The 23,198-nt window shown below is 45.5% G+C and overlaps 3 protein-coding genes across 3 annotated transcripts; 2 read left to right on the top strand and 1 right to left on the bottom strand.

Annotated features, from left to right (window-relative positions):
- The first annotated feature begins 7,786 nt into the window (after window positions 1-7,786).
- On the top strand, window positions 7,787-12,051 carry LOC124694746 (protein NETWORKED 1D-like). Its single transcript, XM_047227696.1, has 2 exons — window positions 7,787-11,989; window positions 12,046-12,051. Exons 1-2 carry the CDS (start codon window positions 7,787-7,789, stop codon window positions 12,049-12,051), a joined length of 4,209 nt encoding a protein of 1,402 aa, XP_047083652.1.
- Window positions 12,052-12,128: 77 nt separating this feature from the next.
- Window positions 12,129-15,615, top strand: LOC124695879 (protein NETWORKED 1B-like). Its single transcript, XM_047228685.1, has 3 exons — window positions 12,129-12,262; window positions 12,609-14,111; window positions 14,341-15,615. The coding sequence occupies exons 1-3, from the start codon at window positions 12,173-12,175 to the stop codon at window positions 15,451-15,453; spliced, it is 2,706 nt and encodes a 901-aa protein (XP_047084641.1). The 5' UTR covers window positions 12,129-12,172; the 3' UTR covers window positions 15,454-15,615.
- A 417-nt stretch (window positions 15,616-16,032) lies between these two features.
- On the bottom strand, window positions 16,033-22,183 carry LOC124701518 (sulfate transporter 3.1-like). Its single transcript, XM_047233596.1, has 8 exons — window positions 21,766-22,183; window positions 21,461-21,668; window positions 20,668-20,839; window positions 19,811-19,876; window positions 17,550-17,663; window positions 17,317-17,433; window positions 16,539-17,229; window positions 16,033-16,443 (listed from the first exon to the last, which is right to left on the bottom strand). Exons 1-8 carry the CDS (start codon window positions 22,121-22,123, stop codon window positions 16,187-16,189), a joined length of 1,983 nt encoding a protein of 660 aa, XP_047089552.1. The 5' UTR covers window positions 22,124-22,183; the 3' UTR covers window positions 16,033-16,186.
- Window positions 22,184-23,198: the final 1,015 nt, after the last annotated feature.

Genomic DNA, 23,198 nt, shown 5'->3' with positions numbered 1-23,198 from the left:
GTGGCACGCACTTCGCACACAGGCACGTCGTCGCCCAACGCCACGCTGGCCGACGTGAGTGGCCAGCACACGCTCACTGCCGCCAAGACAGCCGCGCGCCAAGGCCAGGGGGCGCCGCCCTGCCACCGGGGCAGGAGACGGAAGCCACCCCAACAAATCTAGGGGCGAACCAGTTCGAGGCAGCACCGGCCTCCGCCGACCACTGGCTGTAGTAGCTCGTCGAAGCCCACCACACCGTCGCCCAGCTCCTGCAGCTCTGCCACGAGTGACCGCCACCGCGCCGCTGCGGCCCTCGCCAGCACGATGCGGCCGCCCGGCGCCATCGGCCCGCCCCGTCACCACCGAGCTCGGGGAGAGAGCCCCGCCGCCGCAGTCGCTGGCCAGGCTTCGCCCGCCAGCAGGCCCTGGCGGCGGCGAGGAGAGGCTTGGGAGGAGGGGGAGCGCGAGCCCGGTGGTTAGGTTTTCCCCCGGCTTGCTCGCAGGAGGATAGCGAGTCACACCACTTTTTTAAAAGCTTTGTTTATGACTATGAACCGAGAAGAATGCTGCCATTTCTGGTTGTCACTGAGTGTGGATCCTTATGACAAATGAGCGATAATCGACCAGCTTCTTTCCCAAAGTAAAATGTTTTCCAAGTTCCAACCAAGATCAAACAGATGTTGGGGTGCCGAGTGGAAGCATGAGAACAAGATTGTCCAAAGGGATCATCATTCTGTCACTTCTCTCGGAATTGATGAGGTGATTTAGAAGAAGATGCCCGTAGCAGAGTAGCAAGCTTGAGCTCAATGGTAGTTGTGGCGTGTACTTTTTGAAACGAATATTAGGTTACGCACGGTGGTTACGGATACATGCAGGCATAGAGACTTTGATGTTCATGCTCTAGTGGCCGGCGCCGCGCACCCTCCAGATCAGCATTGCGACCGTCGCGGCGTTCCCTCGTCGATCAGAATCCCTTGCCATCGCCGGCGAGGAAAGAAGAAAAGCCGCCTGAGTTTACGATGGCGGGCCTTTTGCTCTCTCGAAGATGAAGGGATAGAATTTTGGGAGGTTTGTTCGGCCAGATTCACGTGGGCCAGTTCGGAGCAAAATGACTCCCTGCTCATTAGTGAGCATGGGCTGGGGATTGACGGTAATCCCATATATCACCCCAGCGTGCACTATTAGTGAACGCCCACACGGATGGGCCGGCTCATTTATCGACATACAGCCACGGTTTCTCTTGTCTTTTTTTTTCGCTTTCTTTTGCTGGTTGTTCGGTTCGGTTTCTTTTGCTGTCTTCGCTTTCTTTTCTTTTTTGCTTGAAAAATGTAAAGAATTTCAAAATTTTAAACATTTTAAAATCTGAATAATTATCAAATGTAAACAAATTTCAATTTTGAATATTTTCGAAATTTGTACACCTCAATTCATAAAGAGATGCCAAAATTTATGTAATTCGGATGTATTTAGACATTTCTTAGTGTGTAGATATATCCAAATTTTAATAAATCTCTGACATCCTTTTATAGATGGAGGGTGTACCTTTTTTAGGTATGGATTTTTTTTAAAATCTGAACATTTTTAAATTTTATTAAAATTTTCATTTAAACATTTTTAAAATTCAAACATGTTCAAATTATGATTTTTTTTAAAAAATAGAACCATTTGAAATATAAATATTATTTAAATTTTTTGATTTTTTTAAAAATAAAACATTACCATAAAAAATGAAAATAGTACATGTAATTTGGGTCACATTGGCGCGACCCATGAAGACACTCCTTGTGGGCGTGCATCCCTAGCACATGCGTTGAGCGCGATATAGGAGCTCCCACCATTGACGGTGCATAATTGAACAAGTCAAACAATTCTATTTGCTCACAATCACAATAAATTTGTCCACTACCTCGCCTGAACCTAAACAAAAGAAAAAGAGATCTAAAAGAGACACCCCTAGCACATGCGTCTCAGGGGGTCCTCCTATATACCACCACTTGCGGCGTCCCACACTTGTGCCGCCTGAAGGAGGCAAGCTGCTGGCTCGGCTCATGTGCGTGTCGCCTTGTTCCCTTCTTCCTTCTTCTTTGCTATCTCCTTACATCACCATACACACAGGTTCTTGACATGCTCGTCAATCCCCCCACTCGACGCCGACCTAACCGCCATCTCACCCTCGGTCGGCATTGCTACCACACCGCCTCACCACCCCACCCTACCCAAGCCTCCCCCGCCGCCCCCTGGCCAGCCGTCCCTCTAAACCTCCCTACTTTGATGCCAACGAGATGTGGGGTCCCACGAGATCACGGCTAGACAAATCCAAATCTTCATCTGACATAAGGTTAACCTAGAGCTTGAGAGCATACAGTGAGAGAATCAGTAACACAACAGCAACTCTACGACTCGAAGAAGTAATGCAAGCCGATAACAGAGCAAAGAACCAAAGTATTACAAGCATAGATCACCGGCTCGACATTAGATCAATCAACGAAAGCAAAATTATGCTATTCCAAATAGAAGATAGAAAAAGGCATAAAAGGCCAGGAACCTAGGAACCCCAGCCCATAGATTCCAGGATGCCACCTAGGAAGCCCAAGCTACTTGTCGATGTCGACCAAGAAAACACCATATGTGAAAGATGATTTGTTGGAGCGACGTCGTCTGAAACAAAAGCATGACAAGCTGAGTACAGAGACTCAGCAAAGAATTAATACAACATGTTAACAGAGTTGGTATACGAGGCTTTATGTAGAGCTTCTTTTGCGTAATGCAAGTTTTCTTTGTAAAACAAGAGGGAGCAGAACCTCATCTACTTAGATCATTTTAGAAAGGGGACAAGAGAGCGATAACTCTGGTTCTATAGATCATCATATTAAAATCCACCGAATATTCGTCATCAATTGAATCCCGGGAGGCGCACGACAATATGGAGTGGTAGGGCGACGAGGCAGAGCTTGCAGGCATCACAATGGGGTAGGGAGGCAGGGAACATTTTAGCGATGTGATGGCCAAACCTAGGGTTAGGGTTTTCATCTAGGGAGAGGAAGGGAGAGCAGGAGTGGCGTTCTAGGGTTCGTCGTGGCGGCAGAGGGGTCTTGTAGGCTACCTGGGACGGTGACGCGAATCGTAGCGCGTGGCATTGGTCGGAGCTCTGCCACCGAGCTGCTTCCTCATCGTGAGGTTTAGGATGACCGGTTGGAGTTGGTCCGGGCTGAATCAGGGAGATGGGTTGGGTTGCCGTTGGCCTTGGCTGGGCTGCACGAAGAGAGGAGGCAATAAGACAGGAGGGATTTCGAGCCCAAAACAGAGGAGAGGGCTTTCCTTTTCCTCTACATTTTTTCTATTTTCAAAAACTCCTTTGCTCTTTTGAAATTATTTGAGGTTTCAAACTTTTAAGAACTTCAGAAAATATACATTGCCTTATTAACATTTACAGAAGTGCCATGTAGGTTTAGTTTGAAATCTTGAAACATTTAGAATATTTAAAATAGAGGAAGGTTTGCAACTATTAGGGCTTTCACATTTATTTATCTTATGCAATTTTCTTAATAAGAAAATAACATGATGCTCATGATGCACAAAACAACCATAACTTAGGTTTAACTAAAACACGAATGTTACACGAGACACGCACCCTCACGCCTAACCCCTAACTCCGGCCAACGAGACCCCCACCCTCACCCTAACACTAAGTCGAGCTGACGAGACCCCCACACCAACGCCTAACCCGCCACCAGTCGCTCCGTCCTCGTCGTAGACGGGTGCTGATGGTTGGCTGGCCCATGTATAATAAACATAGTGATTGTATGGAAGTTATTGAGATTATGAAGGAGGCAGGCAACTCAATTGGAGCAGCTGCAGCAGTCTATGAGGAGTGTGCTTTTTTAGCGCGGGGTTTTGCCCATGTTACCTTCAGTCATAGTCCTAGGGAAAGTAATCTCGTAGCGCATTGTCTAGCTGCTAATGCTGTTGGGGATCAGTCGATTGTTTGGCTTGATGACCCTCCAGACTATTTAGTTTCTTTGCTAGCAACTGATGTAAACTTTTTTGTGAACTAGCAGCAGCAAGTTTCTGACGCACTCTTTTTCTTACCAGGGTACCTAAGGGGTCTGAAAGGTTTTTAATGAAACGGCTTATTTATTTAATACATTGTAGTTTATCTAAAAAACATAAGTCACGAGGGCTAGCCGACGCGGCACCTATGGTGTCGCAACCGGCGGCATATATGATTTGTCTTTTGAGCCGGCCACAATAGGAGGCCTCAGTAATGGAGATATCCCAAGGCCCAACTAACGTTACCGTGCAAGAAAGAAGGCCCATTCGTTAATGTCGTTAACCCTAGCGAAATGTTTAGTTCCCTCGGAAATCGCGGCGGCGGCGGCGCTGGTGCTCGGGAAGCCCTGGGAGGACGCCGACGGCGACCGCCGACGAGGACGAGCGGGCTGGAAGAAGCTCGTTCTCCGCAGCAGCAGAGGCACGCGCCACACACACAGGGGGAGGCTGTAGCGTCGGCGAGGGCTGCCTGTGCCTGGCGATGCACGCAATAATGCTGGTGCTGCAGCAGCAAGCAGGTGGCGGACGCAGATTGCAGATCCGCCCAGTCTACCTCCCGCCATGTGAGGCGAGGCGTGGGCGCCACGAGGGCGGCACGTGAGCGAGCGCAGATGCTGTCCGTCCGTTTCTCCGGCCCTTGATGATGTGATGCTGGCCATGGGTGAAGATTCTGGTACCCGCCCCGCCCGATGGTGAACCATTTTTCCTCTCAGCTCACATGGACACACGGCAAATTGGTGGTAGATCGTACGCAAGTACTTCGCTTGATTGCGTTGCCGTAGATCGTAGCTCATGTCTCAAGCACCGCTGCTACCTGCACTGCAACCGCAATGGTGGTTGCTGTCAATAATGTTCCTTTGAAGCCTTGCTGCAGAAGCGATAGGGGTGCTTGATCTACACGGAGGGTTTTTCTTTTTCCACCAGCCAGGTTCAGATCAGTTGTTCTGCTTCCTCCAAGAGTTTGTTAGCCTTTCCAACGAGATCGGGCAGAGGGAATAGGACCAGACCACATGGTTATGCTCAATGAACATTACTAGCAGCGTCGTACGGCAGATCTCGTTCGTAGGGAAATGCCAAATTAACATTATTCTATGTGCCACTTATGCGAGGGCAAGTGTCTAGTGTCACATGGACATGGGGATCAGATTCATCATTTTGCCTTTCCTCGATCTCTGGATTAGTCCCATGTTAAGCAAACAAGTGGGTGCCTTGCTGCAGTAAGAACATGTTTTGGGTTTCTTTAGAAGCCCACAGACCAAGAAGTAGCAGAAAGAACACATTGGAAGCATACACTGTCTGCAGATGCTGGTCAGATAAGAGAGAAAAACAATATGTTTATTTTGAGACTGCAGTAAACAAAAATATTTAAGGCCTCCATTAGTCCTGACGACTGTTTTTCTTTTGTCCTGGTCAACATTCAAGTTCTTTCATAACCCCAGAGTTATTGCCAATAGAACGGCACTGTTACTCAATTAACTTTTCAGAAAGCACAGTTACATGAAATTTGTTGGTCTCAAGGACTGTTTTTATCGCCACATTAAGACCGAGATCTGAAAAACCTCTTCTCAGTTTTCTCCTGTGCTGCTTGTGCTTGGCTTGTGTACCGTCCCTCCGCTTTTCCTTTGTGCTTTTTTCACAGCCTTTCTCGGCATGTACTGGTACTGTACGCACTTAACGCTGCAAAGACTCCGGTGAGTGCTGACCAGCTGACCCATAACCCCCATTGGCAAATGGTGCTAGCGAGACCGTGAGATGGGATCTTGCTTGCGTCGCCACCAGTCACTGTCGTCTCCGACAGCCTCCACTGCGGTATGCTACTCTTCTCCCCTAGTTCCCTTCCCTTCCTCCCCCACTCCAAGATTGGATCTTCACCTAGCAGTTAGCACAGCTCTTGCTTCTCCTGGCCACAACCTGGCTGCTCCTCTCGATCTGTTCTCCGTTTCTTTGATTCCAAGATTCTACATTCTCGTGTATGTTGGTTGCCCGCTGCCTCCTACTAGTGGGTGTTCTGTGGGTTCATTGGTAGTTGGATGGGCAAGAACAAAGGGTGGTGAATCTCCCGGTTCTTGCTCTGGTTCAGAGACCATTGCTTGGTTTGCTAGTAGTGCTTGTGAAGGGGACACCTTTCCTAGTCTGATGTACTAGCATTTGCTCCAAGTATACTAGGTGTGTGTGAAGTATGTTCTTTTTATTCTTTTTCCTGATTTTATCCTCTTCCATAGCATTGACCCTATTTGGCTATTTCCACATATTTTCATAGCTATGTCACTTATACCTACAGTAACATTTCATTTTTTGCAGCTTAGTTCGCTTTCCTCACTCTCTTTCTTAACATTGTCTTCTTTTTTGTGTAATGCAGGGGCACTATTAACCTGTCTTTGTGTGCTCTGAAACTGGTTCAGGATTTCATCCATTCTGCTGCGCTTATCAGGAAACTTTTGGATGGGAGGTGAATATTTCTAGTACTACCAATCTTGACCCATCTTTTCCTTTCATAGATTCCATTCATGCAGTTTCTGAAAAAGAAGAAGACGTGAATCATATTTTCAACTGCTGATCGATTACCCTCCACTACTATAGGTGAGCTGCTTACAAATTGGGAAATTATGTGTGCTCTTCGGGCTCCTAGCTCTTCGCTTTGCCCGGAAGCATGATGTACTTCACAGCTGCTTGAATGCGTACGGCTCTGAATCAGTGGAATCATCTTGTGCCGTCAAGCATGCTATACCGCAGGTCTGCTGGTCAACTCTGAGCGCCGAAGAAGTTGAGACATATCGTGCTATCTCTGGTGATTTACCTTGCTCCTCTCTGCAAATGGCGACTCTAGTCCGTCATGATTCCAATTCCACACGGTACTCATGGTTGTGGGTTAGCCATATCAGCCCCAAAAACTCTAAATGGCTTCAGGAGAATCTTACTGGTATGCATTTTTGGCCGAATTCTTTTTTAATGCTTGTTTAATTTAATACGAAAAATGTGTGTATTATCAAAATTAGTATATATGAGATTTTTGTTGAGTCTTGCAGTAAACTTTATAACAAATTCCTTAAATATAGTATGATCTCATATCTGGCAAATGGAAGTCCAGCAATATCTGTCTTTATTGAGATAGAAAGGTGATCGCAAGGCCACAGAGCTAACAAATTGTGAGGATCCGACCTGAAGCAATTTCTTAATTCAACAAAGAAGCTGAGCTCGAACTATTGTTTTTTGTCTGTAATAGCACATTGTAAATCACACACTTTACCATATTGCTTGTAGTATGATTATTCAACACTACATATAGCTGCCACATTTGTTTAATACTAGCATGAACCTATAGCTGTTCCACTTCACCTCATTGTCAGCATTTTCCACATTCTTAATTTGCTTCTCCCTTGGTCCTGTAATATAAGATGCTATTACAACCAACTACAACTTATGTTGGTTGTAATAACATCTTATATTATGGGATAGAGTGTGTTGTTTGGTTAGGTTTTTGGGGTTTAGTATGGGTTATTATGTATAAGATATTTGCTTCCCTCCTTTGCATTTTCTTGTACTCCCTCCGATCCAGAATAAGTGTCGGGGATTTAGTACAAAGTTCATATTTTTAATATTTTCTTTACGAACTTAATTCACCACTAATCATTTTGCATCTACATTGTTGACACATCATGTGTAAGCTTACTGGTTACAACATTGGTAGAATTAACAAAAATAAACGTGTAATATTGCATGGCATGTCGCTAATTTAATTTCTTCTCGTGAAACAGACATGGATATGATGGTCAAAGCAATGATCAAACTTATCAATGAAGATGCTGATTCTTTTGCAAGGAGAGCGGAAATGTACTATAAGAAACGCCCTGAGCTCATGAAACATGTGGAGGAGTTTTACAGGGCATATCGTGCTTTAGCAGAAAGGTATGATCAAGCTACTGGCGCACTCCGGCAGGCCCATAGGACAATTTCAGAAGAGTTTCCAAATCAGATGCCATCAATGTCTGACGAGTCGCCTTCCTCAAGCCAAGAAGTGGAGCCACGAACACCAGAAATGCAGATACCCTTACGTGCACCATTCGATCCTGACGATCTGCACAAGGATGCACTTGGTGTGTCTCCACAGCTATATACCCTCAAGAGGCATGGTACACACACTGATGAGATAAGTTCTTTGTCAAGTCGCAAAGGTCTCAAAGAGTTTAATGATTTGTTTTCTAGCTCTGACAATAGCCATCGTGTCAGTTTTTCTGATGGGAAAGTACGAAAAGGCCTCACTTTTGAAAGCCCAGATGCTAAAGGGAAACAAGATGCAAGTGATGATATCATGAATTTGCAAGATGAAATTTCCAAATTATTAGCAGAGAGCCAGAGTCTGAAGCAACAAATTTCATCAGAGTCTCAGAGGGCAGACAATGCTGAGAGTGAAAGCCAAAGCCTTAAGGACATCATCTCATGTTTGACTTCTGAGAAAGATGCAGCCCTTCTACAGTACAGTGAATCGACCAAAAGATTGTCTGGTTTAGAGATCGAGCTCTCTAAGGCACACAACGAACTGAAGAAACTCTCCGATTATATGGCCATGGAAGTTGAGAATTTAAACAGCGCTGAATCACGTAACAGCACAATGCAATCTGAGCTTGAGACTCTGGGCCAGAAGATCATGGTGCAGGAGCAAGAACTTACACAAAATAGACAGAAGATGGAAACATTCCACTTTAGTCTACAGGATGAAAGTGCCAGGCGAAAACAGGCTGAAGATGCTCTATGCACAACAGTGAAGGACTACACTAGATCTCAGGCAGAGGCAAGTAGGTTGACTCTAGAAATGGAGGCAGCAAATGATAGGTTGAGCGAGTTCAAGCAGATGAAACTTAACCTGGAGGACACAGTAAGCGAGCTGAAGAATGAAGTTGTGAGACTGTCTGAACAAAATCGTGTTTCTGAGCCTTTGATAGAAGAACTTCGTAGTGACATAGATTGTATGGTGGATTCGAAGAGCAAATTTGAGAGTGAGATCCATGCTCTTAGGAGCACTGTCTCACAAATAAATACTGAAAAAGATGTGGCTCTGCTTCAGCATCAGCAATGTGTCGAGCAGCTGTCTGATCTGGAATCCAGGCTCCTGAAGGCAGAATCAGAGCGGGAGAAGATTGAACTGAAGGTACAAATGCTGGTGCAAGAACTTGAGCAGAAGAAAGAAGAAGTTGGTGCCATACATGCTCGGCTGCAGGATGAACACTTCAATTACATGCAAAAGGAAGCAGCTCTTCTTGCAATGGAAGACCTGCATTCTCAGTCTCAAGAAGAAGTTAAAAGGCTGGCACAAGACCTTGAACACTCGAACATGAGATTGAGCGACCTAGAAAATAAGAACTTTAAATTGCAGAACATGTCGCAAGATTTCGAGAGGGTGATTTTTGAGCTAAATTTTAAGAACAACGCAGCCTTTCTTGAACAGCAGAAGTCCTTGGAGAGAATATCATGCTTGGAAGCTCAACTTTTGTCAACACATTCAGCAATGGAGAAGATTGTAAATAAATCTCAGATGCTGGATCAAGAACTTGTACAGACGAAGAAACAAGTAGATGACCTTCAAAGTAGTTTGCACCAGGAAGAACAGAAATACATGCTTTCTGAAAAGACTCTTCTCACAGTGGAGCACCTACATTTGCAGTCCCAGGAAGAAGCAAAGACACTAGCACAAGATCTTGGAAGCTTAAGCAAGAAACTTAGAGAGGCTGAAAATGATAAGTTGGATCTGCAGAACATTTCGCGGGAACTCAAGAACACCATTTCAGATATGAATTCTGAGAAAAATGCAATGATACTCCAACAGCAGCAGTCCTTGCAGAGAGTTTCTGATTTAGAAGCATATATTTTTGATGTACAGTCAGATCTGGAGAAAAATAAGGAGAAAGTCCAGTTGCTAGAGCAAGAACTGGAAAACATGAAAGAAGTGGTGAATGGTCTGCATAAAAAATTGGAGGAGGAAGGTCATATACGGATGCATGCCGAAGCAGAACTTACCGTGGTGAAAAACCTGCATTCCCAATCTGAGGAAGAAGTGGGTCATCTTGTCATGGATCTTCAGAAGTTAAATGATGAGTTAAGTGAAGTGCAGGACAGCAATCTTATTGTGGAAGATTTATTATGTGAACTTATGAACACCATCTCTGTTTTGAATACCGAAAAAGATGCAGCACTTGTTCAACTACAGCTGTCCTTAGAAAGAGTAACCGATTTGAAGTCAGAAGTCTCAGAGACACGGTTGGAGGTGGAGAAGACTGAGCAGAAGTTGCAGATGCTGGAGCAAGAATTTGCTCAGAAGAATTTCATGGTGGATATTCTGCAGTCAAGTTTGCAAGATGAGAGCAAGAAACGTGTGGAGGCTGAGACATTGCTCATATCAAATGAGAATCAGTATTTCCAGTCACAGGAAGAAGTAAATAGATTGTCCCTGGAGATTGAGACGCTGGAGAGGAAGCTGAATGAAGTGGAGAACCTATCTTTCGAGCTTAAGAACACCATCTTGCTTCTGGATTCCGAGAAAGCCACAACTCTTCTTCAGCACAAGCAGTCATTGGTAAAAACATCCGATCTGGAATCTAAGCTTTCAGGGGTGCAGATTGAACTAGAGAATGCTGAACAAAAAGTGCAAATGCTTGATAAAGAACTCGAGCAGAAGAGAGAAGAGGTTGATAACTTGGCGACTAGCCTGAAAGATGAAGCCCAAAAGCATACAGAGGCTGAAACAGCTCTTCTGACAATAACTAATCTATACTCTAATTCTCAGGAAGAAACGAACAGGTTAGTCCTTGAGATTAACATACTGAACAGAAAGTTGAATGAAGTGGAAAACGTGTCTTCGGAGCTTAAGAACACCATCCTGCTTCTGGATTCCGAGAAAGCCACAACTCTTCTTCAGCACAACCAGTCCTTGGTGAGAGTATCTGATCTGGAATCTGAACTCTCTAGGGTGCAGACTGAACTAGAGAATTCTGAGCAAAAAGTGCAAATGCTTGATAAAGAACTCGAGCAGAAGAGAGAAGAGGTTGATAGCTTGGCGACTAGCCTGAAAGATGAAGCCCAAAAGCATACAGAGGGTGAAACAGCTCTTCTGACGATAACTAATCTATACTCTAATTCTCAGGAAGAAGTGAACAGGTTAGCCCTTGAGATTAACATGCTGAATAGGAAGTTGAATGAAGTTGAAAATGTGTCTTCAGAGCTTAAGAACACCGTCTTTCTGCTTAGTTCTGAGAAGGACACATGTCTTCTTGAGCACAAGCAGTCCTTGGTGAGAGCATCTGATCTGGAATCTAAACTCTCTGGAGTGCAGACTGAACTAGAGAATTCTGAACGAGAAGTGCAAATGCTTGATAAAGAACTCAAACAGAAGAGAGAAGAGGTGAATAACTTGCTGACTAACCTAAAAGATGAAGCACAGAAGCACATTAAAGGTGAAGCCTCTCTTCTCGAGATGACAAATCTGCATTCTCGGTCTCAGGAAGAAGTCAATAGGTTGGTTTTGAAGATCGAGAGGCTGAATGGAAAATTGAATGAGATGGAGAACACTAAGGTGGACCTTGAGAACACAATATCCAAGCATGCAGAGGACAACCGTATCCTTGGTGAACAAAATCTTTCTTCTGAATTAAATATCAGAGGCCTTAACGATGAATTGGATATGTTAAAGGAAATGAAAAGGAATCTTGAGAACGAAGTGGGACTCCACATTGGTGAGAAGGAAATGCTTCAAAGTCAATTGGCCCATCAGAAAGAAGACACAGAAATTCTGGTGAGGCAGTACTGTTCACTGGAACATGAGATGGATGCAGTAAACAGAAGAGCAGCAACACTCCAGCAGTTACTTGATAAAAAAGTATTTGACATGGAGAAGCTGTCAGTCGAGTATTTGACCTTGAAGAAATCATTTTCAAATGCAATTGTTGAGACGGAAGCCCTCAAGGAGATCGTAAAAGAACTGGAAGCTTCAGAAAGCTCTCTGAAATATGATATTTCCTTGTGCAGTTCTGAGAAGGATACTCTGGCACTAGAACTGCACGCCCTTAATAAAAAGTATGCTGATATTTCGGAGCAAAAGTCCATGTTGGAGACTTCATTGTCTAACAGGAATTCTGAGCTTGATGAATTGGTAATGAAGTTAAAAGATTCAGAAGAATTGTCTCAGTCTTATCTTGCCAATAACTCTGCTATTCTTGTTGAACAGGGCAATATTCTTTCCCAGGTATTACTTAATTATATACCATCACTTTCACTATGTGACTCAAACCTTCACGAGTCATAAGTTCCCTTGTTAATACATAGTATATATATTCGAGTGCTAGCTCAGTGGCAAGGCTTGCGGGTGCGCAGCCAGCCACCCGGGTTTGAGTCCCAAGAGGGACCGAATTAAACGGGGTGTTTTCTAGCGCGTATAAATCCACTGCTAGAGAGGTCTCATCTATCTAACAACGTATAGCCAAGGGAGGGAATCTTCCCCCATTGGTCAGCGTTACATAGTATATATATTTCTGCTCATGTCTGTTTGAACAGTCCCATACATAACTGACTCAAATCTTCTTTGCTGTCAGCTGGAGGGCACGACACTGGCTTTGAAATCTCTAGAGGATGAGCATGCTGAACTGGGCGGCAAGCACTCATCCTTGGTATCGGAGAAAGATCTCTTATATAGTCAACTTAGGAATCTACAAGATCAGGTGGAAATTAAAAATGAACAGCATGAAGCTTTTCTCAGGTTGCACCAAATGCAGATAAATGACTTTGAAGCGACAGTTTCTTCTATGCATGAGAAAATCTGTCATATGGATCACATGCTTGACCAAGAGCAGCAAGAATGTACATATGCTTCTATCAGTGCATTGGTCCTTAATAAAAGTTTGGCCGACACAAAAGATAAAAACGTTGCCCTCTTTGATGAATGCCAGAAATTCATAAAGTCCACTCATTCTGCAGAGATACTAATAGCACAGCTTGAGGAGGAAGCAAAAAATGAAGAAGAAGAGAAGAAAGCATTGTTGGAACACAATAAGAAATTAATGCATGGGATCTCACAGCAAATTAAGATCCTTAATATTTGCAAGGACTTGGGGCGCCCTGGTGTGGTTCATGATGAAATTATGCTGCAGGCTTTGTCTCGTGAAACTTTAAACCATGTAAAGCATACAGAGGAGAGCGAACATAGAAATGTCTGCATGGAGGCTGAGCTATCTGTTCTTGAAACAATCCTTGCACAAATAGTAAGTGATTTCAGAGATTTGCACCTGCAGAAGTGTAAACTTGAGAAAGAAGTGGAGACAGGAGCTGCCGAATTGCTCTTTTTGCGAAACAAAAATCACAACCTTATTGAGTTGAATGAACATCTGGGGCAAAGGTTGCAGCAAGGCAGTGAAATTGAGGAGGCATTGAAGATTGAACTCACTAGTGGCATGACACAGTTGATGGAGAAGGATGATAAGCTATGCAAGGCAGATGAGACGAATCAATTCTTGCAGGAGACAAACCAGGAATTGTGCAAAGCTCTCAGGGATCTTGAGGCTTCTGTTGAAGATGCAAAATTGGTAAAAGGTGAACTTGAGAAGAAAATCACAACGCTAACTGAACAAGGCGCTGTAAGAGATGATGATTTTCTTCTTCTTTGTGAAGCTAAAGTAGTGTTGCAAGGAGAGGTTGACATCCATAAGCAGAAGGAAGAAAGTTTGATGTCTACACTTCAGATGGCGAAAAAAGAGGCTGACCAACATGAAAGAGAAATTGATTCACTCGTGAGTGATATGATAACTTGTTCTGTGAATGTCATGATCTACGAGGAACATTTACTTGAGCTAATGATGGAATGCGAGGCTCTTGAGATAAGAATGATTACTGAAAAGGGAATGCTAATGGAAGAAATCTCCTCAAGGGATGCTTATGTTGATGAGCTGCACAGAAGGATTGCCAGCATGGGAGGAGAAAATGAAGAACTTAAGGTGGAGATGAGCGCATATGTGCCACTTGTAGCATCTCTGTCTGCTCAGATAACCATACTGGAAGAAGGAACTCGTTTACTTTCAGAACTTAACAAAGAAGGAAAATCGGTAAGCACTTCATCCCTCCATGAAACTGTAGCATTTTCCATTATCCGTTGATATGTGATATGCTATTCTTACGATAAAAAAATATCACCGTAGTGACAGTATAGCAGGTAAGTTGTTACCTCCTTCACAAGTATCATTCTGTCATCTAAACTAGATAGTTCTAATATCTCACATGCATAGCAGAAGCATTTTCATTATCTTCGACTTATCTTATATTTTGCTTCTTCAGGAATTTGTGCAAGATGACAAACGTGGTTCAGAGTTTCTAGGCAAACCATCAGGAGTTTTGGAGTTGCAAAGCTTAATTGCAAGAGTCGAAGCACTCCGAGTTGTAATATTAGATGTCAAGGATCGCAGAGATAAGGAGTTCAATGAATCTGCTGCTAAATTGGAATTGGCGAATCTAGAAATTCAAGATCTTAAAACAAGAAAAGACTCATGCATTGGACACAAGGAACAATACATGGAGAACGATAGGCAAAACTATGACGCTGATAACTCAAAAGGGAAGCAAGCACAGATCATGAAAGATATTGAGCTTGATCAGGTATCTACTTGCCCACCATATGGCACTGGAACCACCGTGTACCCTCTTGGTGGCGATGCAAATGCAGAACTTGATGATGAGATGCTTCAGCTATGGGAGACTGCTGAGAAGGATTGCAAGAACCAAACAGCCAAATCTTCATCGTCTGAACATGATATTCAAGCTGTGGAGGAGGTGAAGAGTCAATACCCTTCCTTTCAACTAGCAAGAGGAGATGACAGACTCGATATATCAACAGCATCCCTGGAACCTCAGCAACTATGGACCAAAAATGTCCTTGAGAAGCTCGCTACTGATGCTCAGGGGCTGTTAATCATCCAAGCAAGCATTGAGGAGGTGAAGCAGAAAATCGAAGGAACTTCGCATGGAAAATCTCCCTCGAGCTCAGAGTACAGCAGCATCAGAGCTCAGCTGCAGGAGATCGAGGGTTCTGTCTTGGAACAGATAGGTTTCAATAACAGTTTGACAAAGAAGGCTGAGAATTATCCTGAATTTGAGGCAAGTGCTGAGCTAGAAGGCTATTCCAGTAGAAGGAAAATCTCTGAGCAGGTGCAGAAAGGATCAGAGAAAGTTGCGAGGTTAGACCTTGAACTTCAGAAGATACAGTATGTCTTGCTGAAGCTCGAGGAAGAGCACGAGTACACAAGGGTCAAAGTCTCCGAGAAGCGTTCGCGACTGCTCTTGAGGGATTACGTGTATGCTAGAAAGGACAAAGTTGATGTCGGGCAAAAGAAGAAGAGCAGGGTGCCCTTTTGCGGTTGTGTGCGTCCCAGGACAATAACTGATGAGCCTTAACCATTTTGTTCTGTAGGCAGCAGGAGAAAGAAGCTCTAGAAGTCATCCCAACAGCCTCATGTTCTTACTACTTTTCGGTGACATAAAGTAATGTTTTTAGGATCTCTTCTGTAATGAGTTCGGATGATAATGTTAACAAGGAGCTCATGCATTCAGAGTTTTTGTGCTTGTTCAGAAATGAGGCAATGCTTAACGAGTTAATCTTACTGCTATATGTTGCTCTTTGCTGCTTCTATATGTCTGTGATAAAGGAGATAATTCTCGCTTTGTTTTTATTGCATATAGATACACACTTTGATCATTCATGTTGGAGTTTGGCACTCCATATTGCTTCTCTGAGACCAGAACACCGAGTTGGTTCTGAGTGTGTTAACTTGTCTGTTCTTATTTTTTCATCTGCAGATGTATTCTGATATATGGCTCCTGAATATTTTGAGCAGTTGATGTTTTGTCAATCACCTGACACCTGATGTGTGCGGACTTCCCATTCTGTCATGCAACCATCCAAGATGCAAGATGAATGTTTGAGAAGGTTAGCCTCGCACTATCACCTGTTCAGATTATCAACTCCATTGCAACTTCACAGACTTAGATTTTGCTTTAACACCCACCAAAAAGGGTGATATTTTTCATGTGAATTCGATTCACAATGTAGTACAATAGCTCGAGATGTCTATACTGAACTCGGCTTCGCCTGTTGACAGCTTAGGTTAGACTCAATGCTTTGACCGAATCAGACTATGTTCTCGTGAACTGCCGCCGCATTGCCCGGCTTGTGCGAGTGCAGCACGAAGTCGCACTCCGACACCGCCTCGCCTACAGTCGGGAAGATCCACTCGTGACCGATGAGCTCCAGAACCTTGGAGCTGTCCAGCTTCTTCATGATCTCGGTCCCCGGGTTCGCCAACACGACCTGAATTCCCCTCCTGTCCAGGTTCTTCTTGAGCTCATCCAGCATGCTTGTCCCGCTAGTGTCGATGCCACCGACCGCTGCGGAGAGAAAAAAAACATGACAATTTTAGATGATGCTTCGGATGATCAAATGTGCATTGTTTAAGCACAAGGCAAAAGAAGTTGCAACTTACCACCCATGTCTAGGACGACATACTGCACGCCGGTCTCACCCTTGGCTCCTGTCCGCTCCTCTTCGTCGTCGATCCACCGTGAGATCCTCTCCCGGAGGTAGCTGGAGTTGGCGAAGTAGATCGGGGAGTCCACCCGCAGCACGAGCACGCCGGGCACCGTCCGTGCCGTCGTGTACTGGTCCATCCTCCGGTACATGGTGGTGTCCGGCACGTTGCCGAGCACCGTTGTCCTTGGCCGTGCCACGAACAGCAGCACCCGCAGCACCGAGATCGCCACTGCCACCACCAATCCCATCTCCACACTGCCGAATACGACGCCCAAGTATGCCCCGGCGCAGACGCAGAAGTCCACCTTGTCGACATGCCATAGGTGCACGGCGCCCGGGAAGTCAATCAGCCCGAGCATCGCCGACATGATGATTGCCGAGAGCACCACCAGCGGGGTGTAGTGGAAGAGCGGCGTGAGGAAGAGGAGCGTGATCATCACCGCCAGAGACATGATCACGTTGGACATGGCCGTCTTGCAGCCGGCGTTGTAGTTGACGGCGGATCGGGAGAAGGGTCCCGTGGTGAGGTAGCAGGAGGTGAAGGACCCCAGGATGTTCATCGTCCCGATGGCGATCATCTCCTTGTTGCCATCGATGTGGTAGTTCTTGAACATGGCAAAGCTCCTCCCCACGGCGATCCCTTCCTGCAATGTGTCCCTGGCGGTGTGAGGAATTCTGTCTCGCCGGTGTAACTTCCATACAGTAGTACTACAGAGACAGATTGGGCTTACAGCGAGGGCGATGACGCCGGTGATGATCCCGGTCTTGACTGCGAGCATCATATATGGGGGCGTGAAGTCGAGGTTTGTGACGGAGAGTGGATTCAGGCCCTTCTTGAGGTAACCGATCTGCAATGTTTTCCCGTGAAAATGGAGTCAGTCATTCAGTCCAGTGGGTGATCCTCAATTGTCCTGAATTCCTGGTAGAAATGTGGCAAAATATATCGGTTTCTGCTCGTGCTCACCACTTGAATGCCATGGTTTTCAGCTTTAGTGAAGTACACCAGGAGGCTTCCGAGGATGACCGATGTCAATGGCGCCGCAGCGGATATCCAGAATAACCTTGGCTGCCTCTTGCTCTGTTAAAAATGAAGTGAGGTTAATTACATGAACATTGAACGTTTCAAACATTTGTACGGTAGTATAATAACTCGACCTCATGTGTTAGAACAGTCAGAGATGGTCTGTTAATGAGATAATTCTAGTTTCCACTTGGATCAAGAGCCCCAAAGTTCAGACCAAGAAATACTACTAGAACAGTATTTAGACAACCCTTCATAGCACTTTGATCAGAATACAGAACGGGATTAAGACACAAAACTTGGCTTCATAAACCAATAAACACTGCCAGGTCTTCAAGAACAATTTCTGATTGAGACAAATTGTACAGTGACTACTACTATATGTAAGTATTCTATTTAATTCCTTAAAAAGAGGTATTCTATCCAAGGACAGCTTCCTAGCGCATCCAATTTCGATTAGTTAACACCATAATACAAGCGGTTAGTGGACATTGGCATTTTGCAATTATTCTCCCAACTTTTCCCCTCCCCATGATATATGTGTAAGAACTCAGAACAGACAGAAATAGATCACGAGCCTCAATGGCTCAAGTCAAAGTTCAGACAAAGAACTACTACTAGAACAATATTCAGAGTCTTGGATCAGAATTCAGATTGGATCATATTTTTTTCTTGAACTGCTGACTCCAGCAGTGTATAAGACAAAAGAAGTCTTTGAATAATTCACCAATATACAAACTTCTTCAAGAACAATTTCCGATTAGGACAAACTGAACACCGTCTAATTACTACTATATGCAAGTATTTTATCCAAGCTAGGACGGTCTTCCTCGCGCATCTAATTTGGATTAGTTAACACCATAATACAAGAGGTTAGTGGACATTGGCCTTTTGCAATTATTCTCCAACTTTTTCCCTGCCCATGATATATGGTCCGACGCATGCATTTCGCCATCAGCAAGAAACTGATGCATGCGCAAAACAAGCAAGCCAGTCAGCAGGTCAAGTACGTGTTGTGGTGACAGACAATGACATGATGCAACCGACGCCTGTCTGGCTCAAATCAAGCCCTAAGATTATGCTCCTCCATCTTGAAGTGACAAAAAGGTTTTTCCTTTTCAGACGCAAAAAGGTAGCCAGTCCATCGCATGTACATATGCATACATATAGAGATGAAATAACCAAATTGAATTTGTGGGAAAGGTCGCAGTCTCGGAACATTCAGAGACGACGGGGAGGAAGATGACAGGCAGATTAGATCATGGCATCAGTCATCAGATATGAGATATGCATGTGTAGTGTGTAAGCTATCCAAAGGCTCCCAATGGATGGATTCCTTTGTCCCAGCTCGCCAATGGGTTCACGAGCCAGCGTATCCTCATGTAGGAGCTAGCTACCTCTCCAAAACTCACATGGCGAATTGTCTTTCTTGCACCTCCATCGAGCAGGTCTGTGACTGATGTAACCACTGGACTACATACAGTCTATGGAGTAGCATCCTGGACCATCTTTGGTTATATGTTCACTTCAATCATCACAAAATTTTGTTTTGCTTTCTACCACAGATGTTGTACCCCTCTCATCCGTAATACTTGTCGCTAAATTGTATGTATCTAGACATATTGTAGTGTACATATTCACTCATTTCAGCGACAAATACTATAGATCTGAGGGAGTGCGCATCTTTTGGATTACTAGAGGTATCCAATATGGAGTTAACCTCTCTCGTACATCGCCATTATCACTATCGAAGCAACACTGTGTCACGGATCGAGGTGTGTAGCTTTTGATTGTGGTGTCACGATCTTGGTACGAAGTGGGGTATTACGTCATGGTCAATTATAAACATACTACAGTAATGGGAGTTAGAGAGGCAAGAAAGGGCCCAATGATTGGTGAAGGATGGATCGATGGATCGATTCTCTTGTGGTCCTGGTTTATGTACCCATTTTAGTATGATTGCACCGTCATTCACCAGAGATTCTCGCGCCACTTAGTAATTCTAGCTGATACTAACATGTTCTAATTTTGATACTTTGTGCTGCATGCCGTCTGCCGGTCGATTAAATATGTTTATATACTCCTAACACTTGGGAGCGAATCAGGATTTTTGTAGAGCAAAAAAGACCATAATAATAAATTGCCAATAATAAAAAAGAGGTTATGGAATATATATAGTGCGAAAAATATTTGAGGAGACTTACGAAGTAGCGGGTGATGATGAGGAAGAAGAGGAAGCCGCTGCCGAGCACGACGCTCTCCCATCGCCACTGCACATCCATCGAACCAACACGTCAGGAACACGGGAAATGTTAGGCGAGACAAGCGTGAAATCGGTAGGAACGATATCTAGTCGCGGTTAAGTCGATCAGACCAGTCAGTAACCTGTCACGTGACCGACCGACCGATATCTGTAATTTATTAGAGATGTATTCATTCACAGTATCTAGTTGCAGTACAGAGACATGTCCGGCCAAAGAGGCAAGTGGAGTCGTGTCCTATCCTGTCTTTCCCGGACATGCACGTAAACCTTTGCCGGCGTAGCTACAGTGGCTATAGCTAAGCTTGTGCCCACGAGGCTCAGGAAAGTATCACACGCGTGTGCACCATGCCATCATATTGCCCATCCGTTCTTGGCCTAATAAGTTCCTGCCGACTTTCTATGCATAATAAGGGCACAACAAAATTCTTTACTACTTTGATGTTTGATCATAACATGCAAGAAGAAATGTTAAAAGTTTTATGCCATGTATAGGACGCCTATTTCTCGATCCACCTAGAACTAGTAACTTAATTCTTAGTTGTCCAAGTTGTGAAATTAATGTATAGCCGGAAAAAAAGTGCAATTGCATGCCTATTTACAATTCTTTTTTTACGAATCGCCTATTTACAATTCTCGTGTGCACGAATTAAGATGTAAATTAATCAAATGGTCATTGAGAGTTACAAACTAACTTAATTCTCAATCGATCTAGAACCAGCAAAAGGAAATGTACATGCGGCCTACTGCCATGTGTGTAATGCCTACCATGTCATGCGTGTTTATGTGATGAAAACGAACCTGGTGCGTCTGGGAGAAGACGGAGCGCATGACGGAGACGAGGTCGGTGGAGGTGGTGAAGTGCTCGAGGCCGAGCATGCCCTTGAGCTGCTGCAGGCACACCACCGTGGCCGCGCCACCCATGAACCCCACGATCGCCGCATGGGACAGGAAGTCCACGATGAAACCCAGCCTGCACGTTCAAACATCTCATTAGTACTACGTAGCAGTTGCACCTAAACCTCGTAATCAAAGTCTCAAAGCAAGCTTGCTGAAGGCTCGACTTGAATCAGTAGCTAGCTACCTAGCCTTTTGCACATATTTAGGGCATGTACATTGGTTTAGACGGGTGGTGTCTGTACTACTACTCCATGTCATCTATAGACAACGATATAGACAGTGTATACAATAGTCTGTCTGCAAGTTGTCTATTTTTAGCCATAGCTATATGTGAGTATAAATTATAGACACCCTTCATACAACAACAAAAATGGTGTCTGTAAGCTGTCTGTAAGAAGCCTACAGACTGTCTGCAACTTTACAGACAGCCTCTTTCTCTCTCCTCATTCTCTTTTCCTCCACATCATCAAAATCACCTTACAGACAGCTGACTCATCACCATTGTACATGCCCTTAGGAGCTAGTTACCTGCGGTTAATTGCTAGTTTAGGCGCAAACTTTTGACAAGTTTAAAAAGGTAACGGTGCTTTCTGCCTTCTCACCGACTACTCTTGTTGGTTTGGTTAACCCAGGCCACAAGAGAGTATAACAACGTTGACGGAGTGGGAGAGAATTGTACTTTGTACGTACGTACCTGAGCAGTCCGAGCGATGCCTGGAAGACGCCGGCGAAGAAGGTTGCGGTGAAGGCGAGGTGGAGGTAGAGCGCGGGGTTGTCCGTTGGGGACACCTCGGCGCCGAGCATGGAGCTGATGAGCAGCGACGCGACCGCCACCGTGCCCACCGCCAGGTCCCGGGAGCTCCCCATCATGGCGTACACCAGCGGCGGCACGAAGCTCGAGTCTGCAGTAAAGCACACAGAGTGAGTGACGCGCGTCGACCTTGCATGTATGTCACGGCAATGGCGAGTGGCATGTGGTGATGCTCAATAATCACGTACATAGTCCTAGGATTGGCGGGAGGTTGGCGAGCTTGGCGTAGCTGATGCCCTGCGGGATGGCGAGGCTGGCAATGGTGATGCCGGAGATGAGGTCGGACTTGAAGGTGCCGAGCGTGTAGGCGGGCGCCCACTCCAGGAGCGGGAAGAAGTACCGGAGCGCCGCCGCCGCGCGCCGCCCGGCCCCGCGCTCCCGCACCACGGCGCGGAACGGGTCGTCCGGGAAGAAGGTCTCCTTGAGGTTGGCCCGGAACGTGTCCAGGAACGGGCGCGGCTGCGGCAGCGGCACCCGCAGGTGCGCCCTCTCCCCGCCGCCGGCGTCCTTCTTCCCGGCCGCCGACTCCGCCGCGCTGCCGCCCATGGCCGCCGCGTGTTGCTAGCTGAGCTGAGCTTAGTGTGGGCGTGTGTTGCTGGCTCGTTCCGTTCGGAGTTTGTACTCCAGGCCGTGTTGCGCTGGTGCGTATATATACAGCCTTCACGGGTCGGGTTAGGTGTCTGTCTGATGCGGGTGTGGCCTCGGTCGGCCTAGCGTTCCGGGCAAATGAACATCTGCATGTGGGTCCGTGAGCTGATAGGGTCCACTTGGCAGGTACGCACTGAGCTCTAACTGACACGTGAGCGTTCCGACGTGGAGCGTAGTTGCGGAAGTGGAAGTGGGAGTGGGATTGCGGGAAGCTTCAGAGCTGCCACATCACGATTATATGCTCGTGCGGGTTGGCGCGGCGGTCGTCGACGTCGAGGCACGATCGATCGACCCGGTCGGTGGCTTCGCCGTCGAACGATCGGCGTCGGCGTCGGCGTCGGCACGCGGTTGGCACGTACAGGCCGGGTTAATTCGGCTCCTGTCGCGACTGCGGAAAACCCCGAAAACCTTTGCTCGATCAGTCGGGCAAATTAAACCTAGCCGACGGCAGCATCTCTTTCCGAAACACGCATGCATCGATCGGCGCATGTGCTAAATATATGCCGTATATGTGCATGAATTAAGGTAGCTGCATGCAATTTTGGGTGCCATCTCGTTCCGGTGCCGCTCGACCGGACATTTTAGCTCCTAAACTTGCTAATCATCTTTTCTGGCTGAGCATCTCGTGTGTGTCATTGTGCTGTCTGACGTGTGCACATGTAGATCGACAGCGTGCGTCGTCACCTTGTGCGCTGCCGAAAAATTAGACAGAAGAGGTATGCCACTCACATAAGATCGATAATACGTAAAACAATTGTGTTGTGCGATGACGTCACCGGTACTGGTTCGGAAATGGGAATGCAACATATGCCATGGAGCGAGCCGGCGGTTGATCCCGCACGTGTTCTTTCCTAGGTACAGTTCTTACCCGAAACATAAAAATCGATAAAAGCAATATGTTAATTACATCCAGACTCTGCCAATAACATAATACCCTGTACAGAAAGGAAAATAAAACTAAGAAAAGGAAAGT

This window comes from Lolium rigidum, chromosome 3, assembly GCF_022539505.1.
Source record: "Lolium rigidum isolate FL_2022 chromosome 3, APGP_CSIRO_Lrig_0.1, whole genome shotgun sequence".
In the NCBI taxonomy this organism is placed as follows: domain Eukaryota; kingdom Viridiplantae; phylum Streptophyta; class Magnoliopsida; order Poales; family Poaceae; genus Lolium; species Lolium rigidum.
This window is presented reverse-complemented; position numbering and strand designations above follow the sequence as displayed.

Coding starts and splice junctions, on each gene's coding strand:
- LOC124694746 (XM_047227696.1), top strand. CDS start 7,787: ATGGATATGATGGTCAAAGCAATGATCAAACTTATCAATGAAGATGCT.
- LOC124695879 (XM_047228685.1), top strand. CDS start 12,173: ATGAAGTTAAAAGATTCAGAAGAATTGTCTCAGTCTTATCTTGCCAAT. Junction 12,263..12,608: donor AGGGCAATATTCTTTCCCAG/GTATTACTTAAT, acceptor CTTTGCTGTCAG/CTGGAGGGCACGACACTGGC. Junction 14,112..14,340: donor TTAACAAAGAAGGAAAATCG/GTAAGCACTTCA, acceptor TTGCTTCTTCAG/GAATTTGTGCAAGATGACAA.
- LOC124701518 (XM_047233596.1), bottom strand. CDS start 22,123: ATGGGCGGCAGCGCGGCGGAGTCGGCGGCCGGGAAGAAGGACGCCGGC. Junction 19,877..20,667: donor TCTTCTCCCAGACGCACCAG/GTTCGTTTTCAT, acceptor ATGGATGTGCAG/TGGCGATGGGAGAGCGTCGT. Junction 17,230..17,316: donor CCGGCGTCATCGCCCTCGCT/GTAAGCCCAATC, acceptor GACACATTGCAG/GAAGGGATCGCCGTGGGGAG.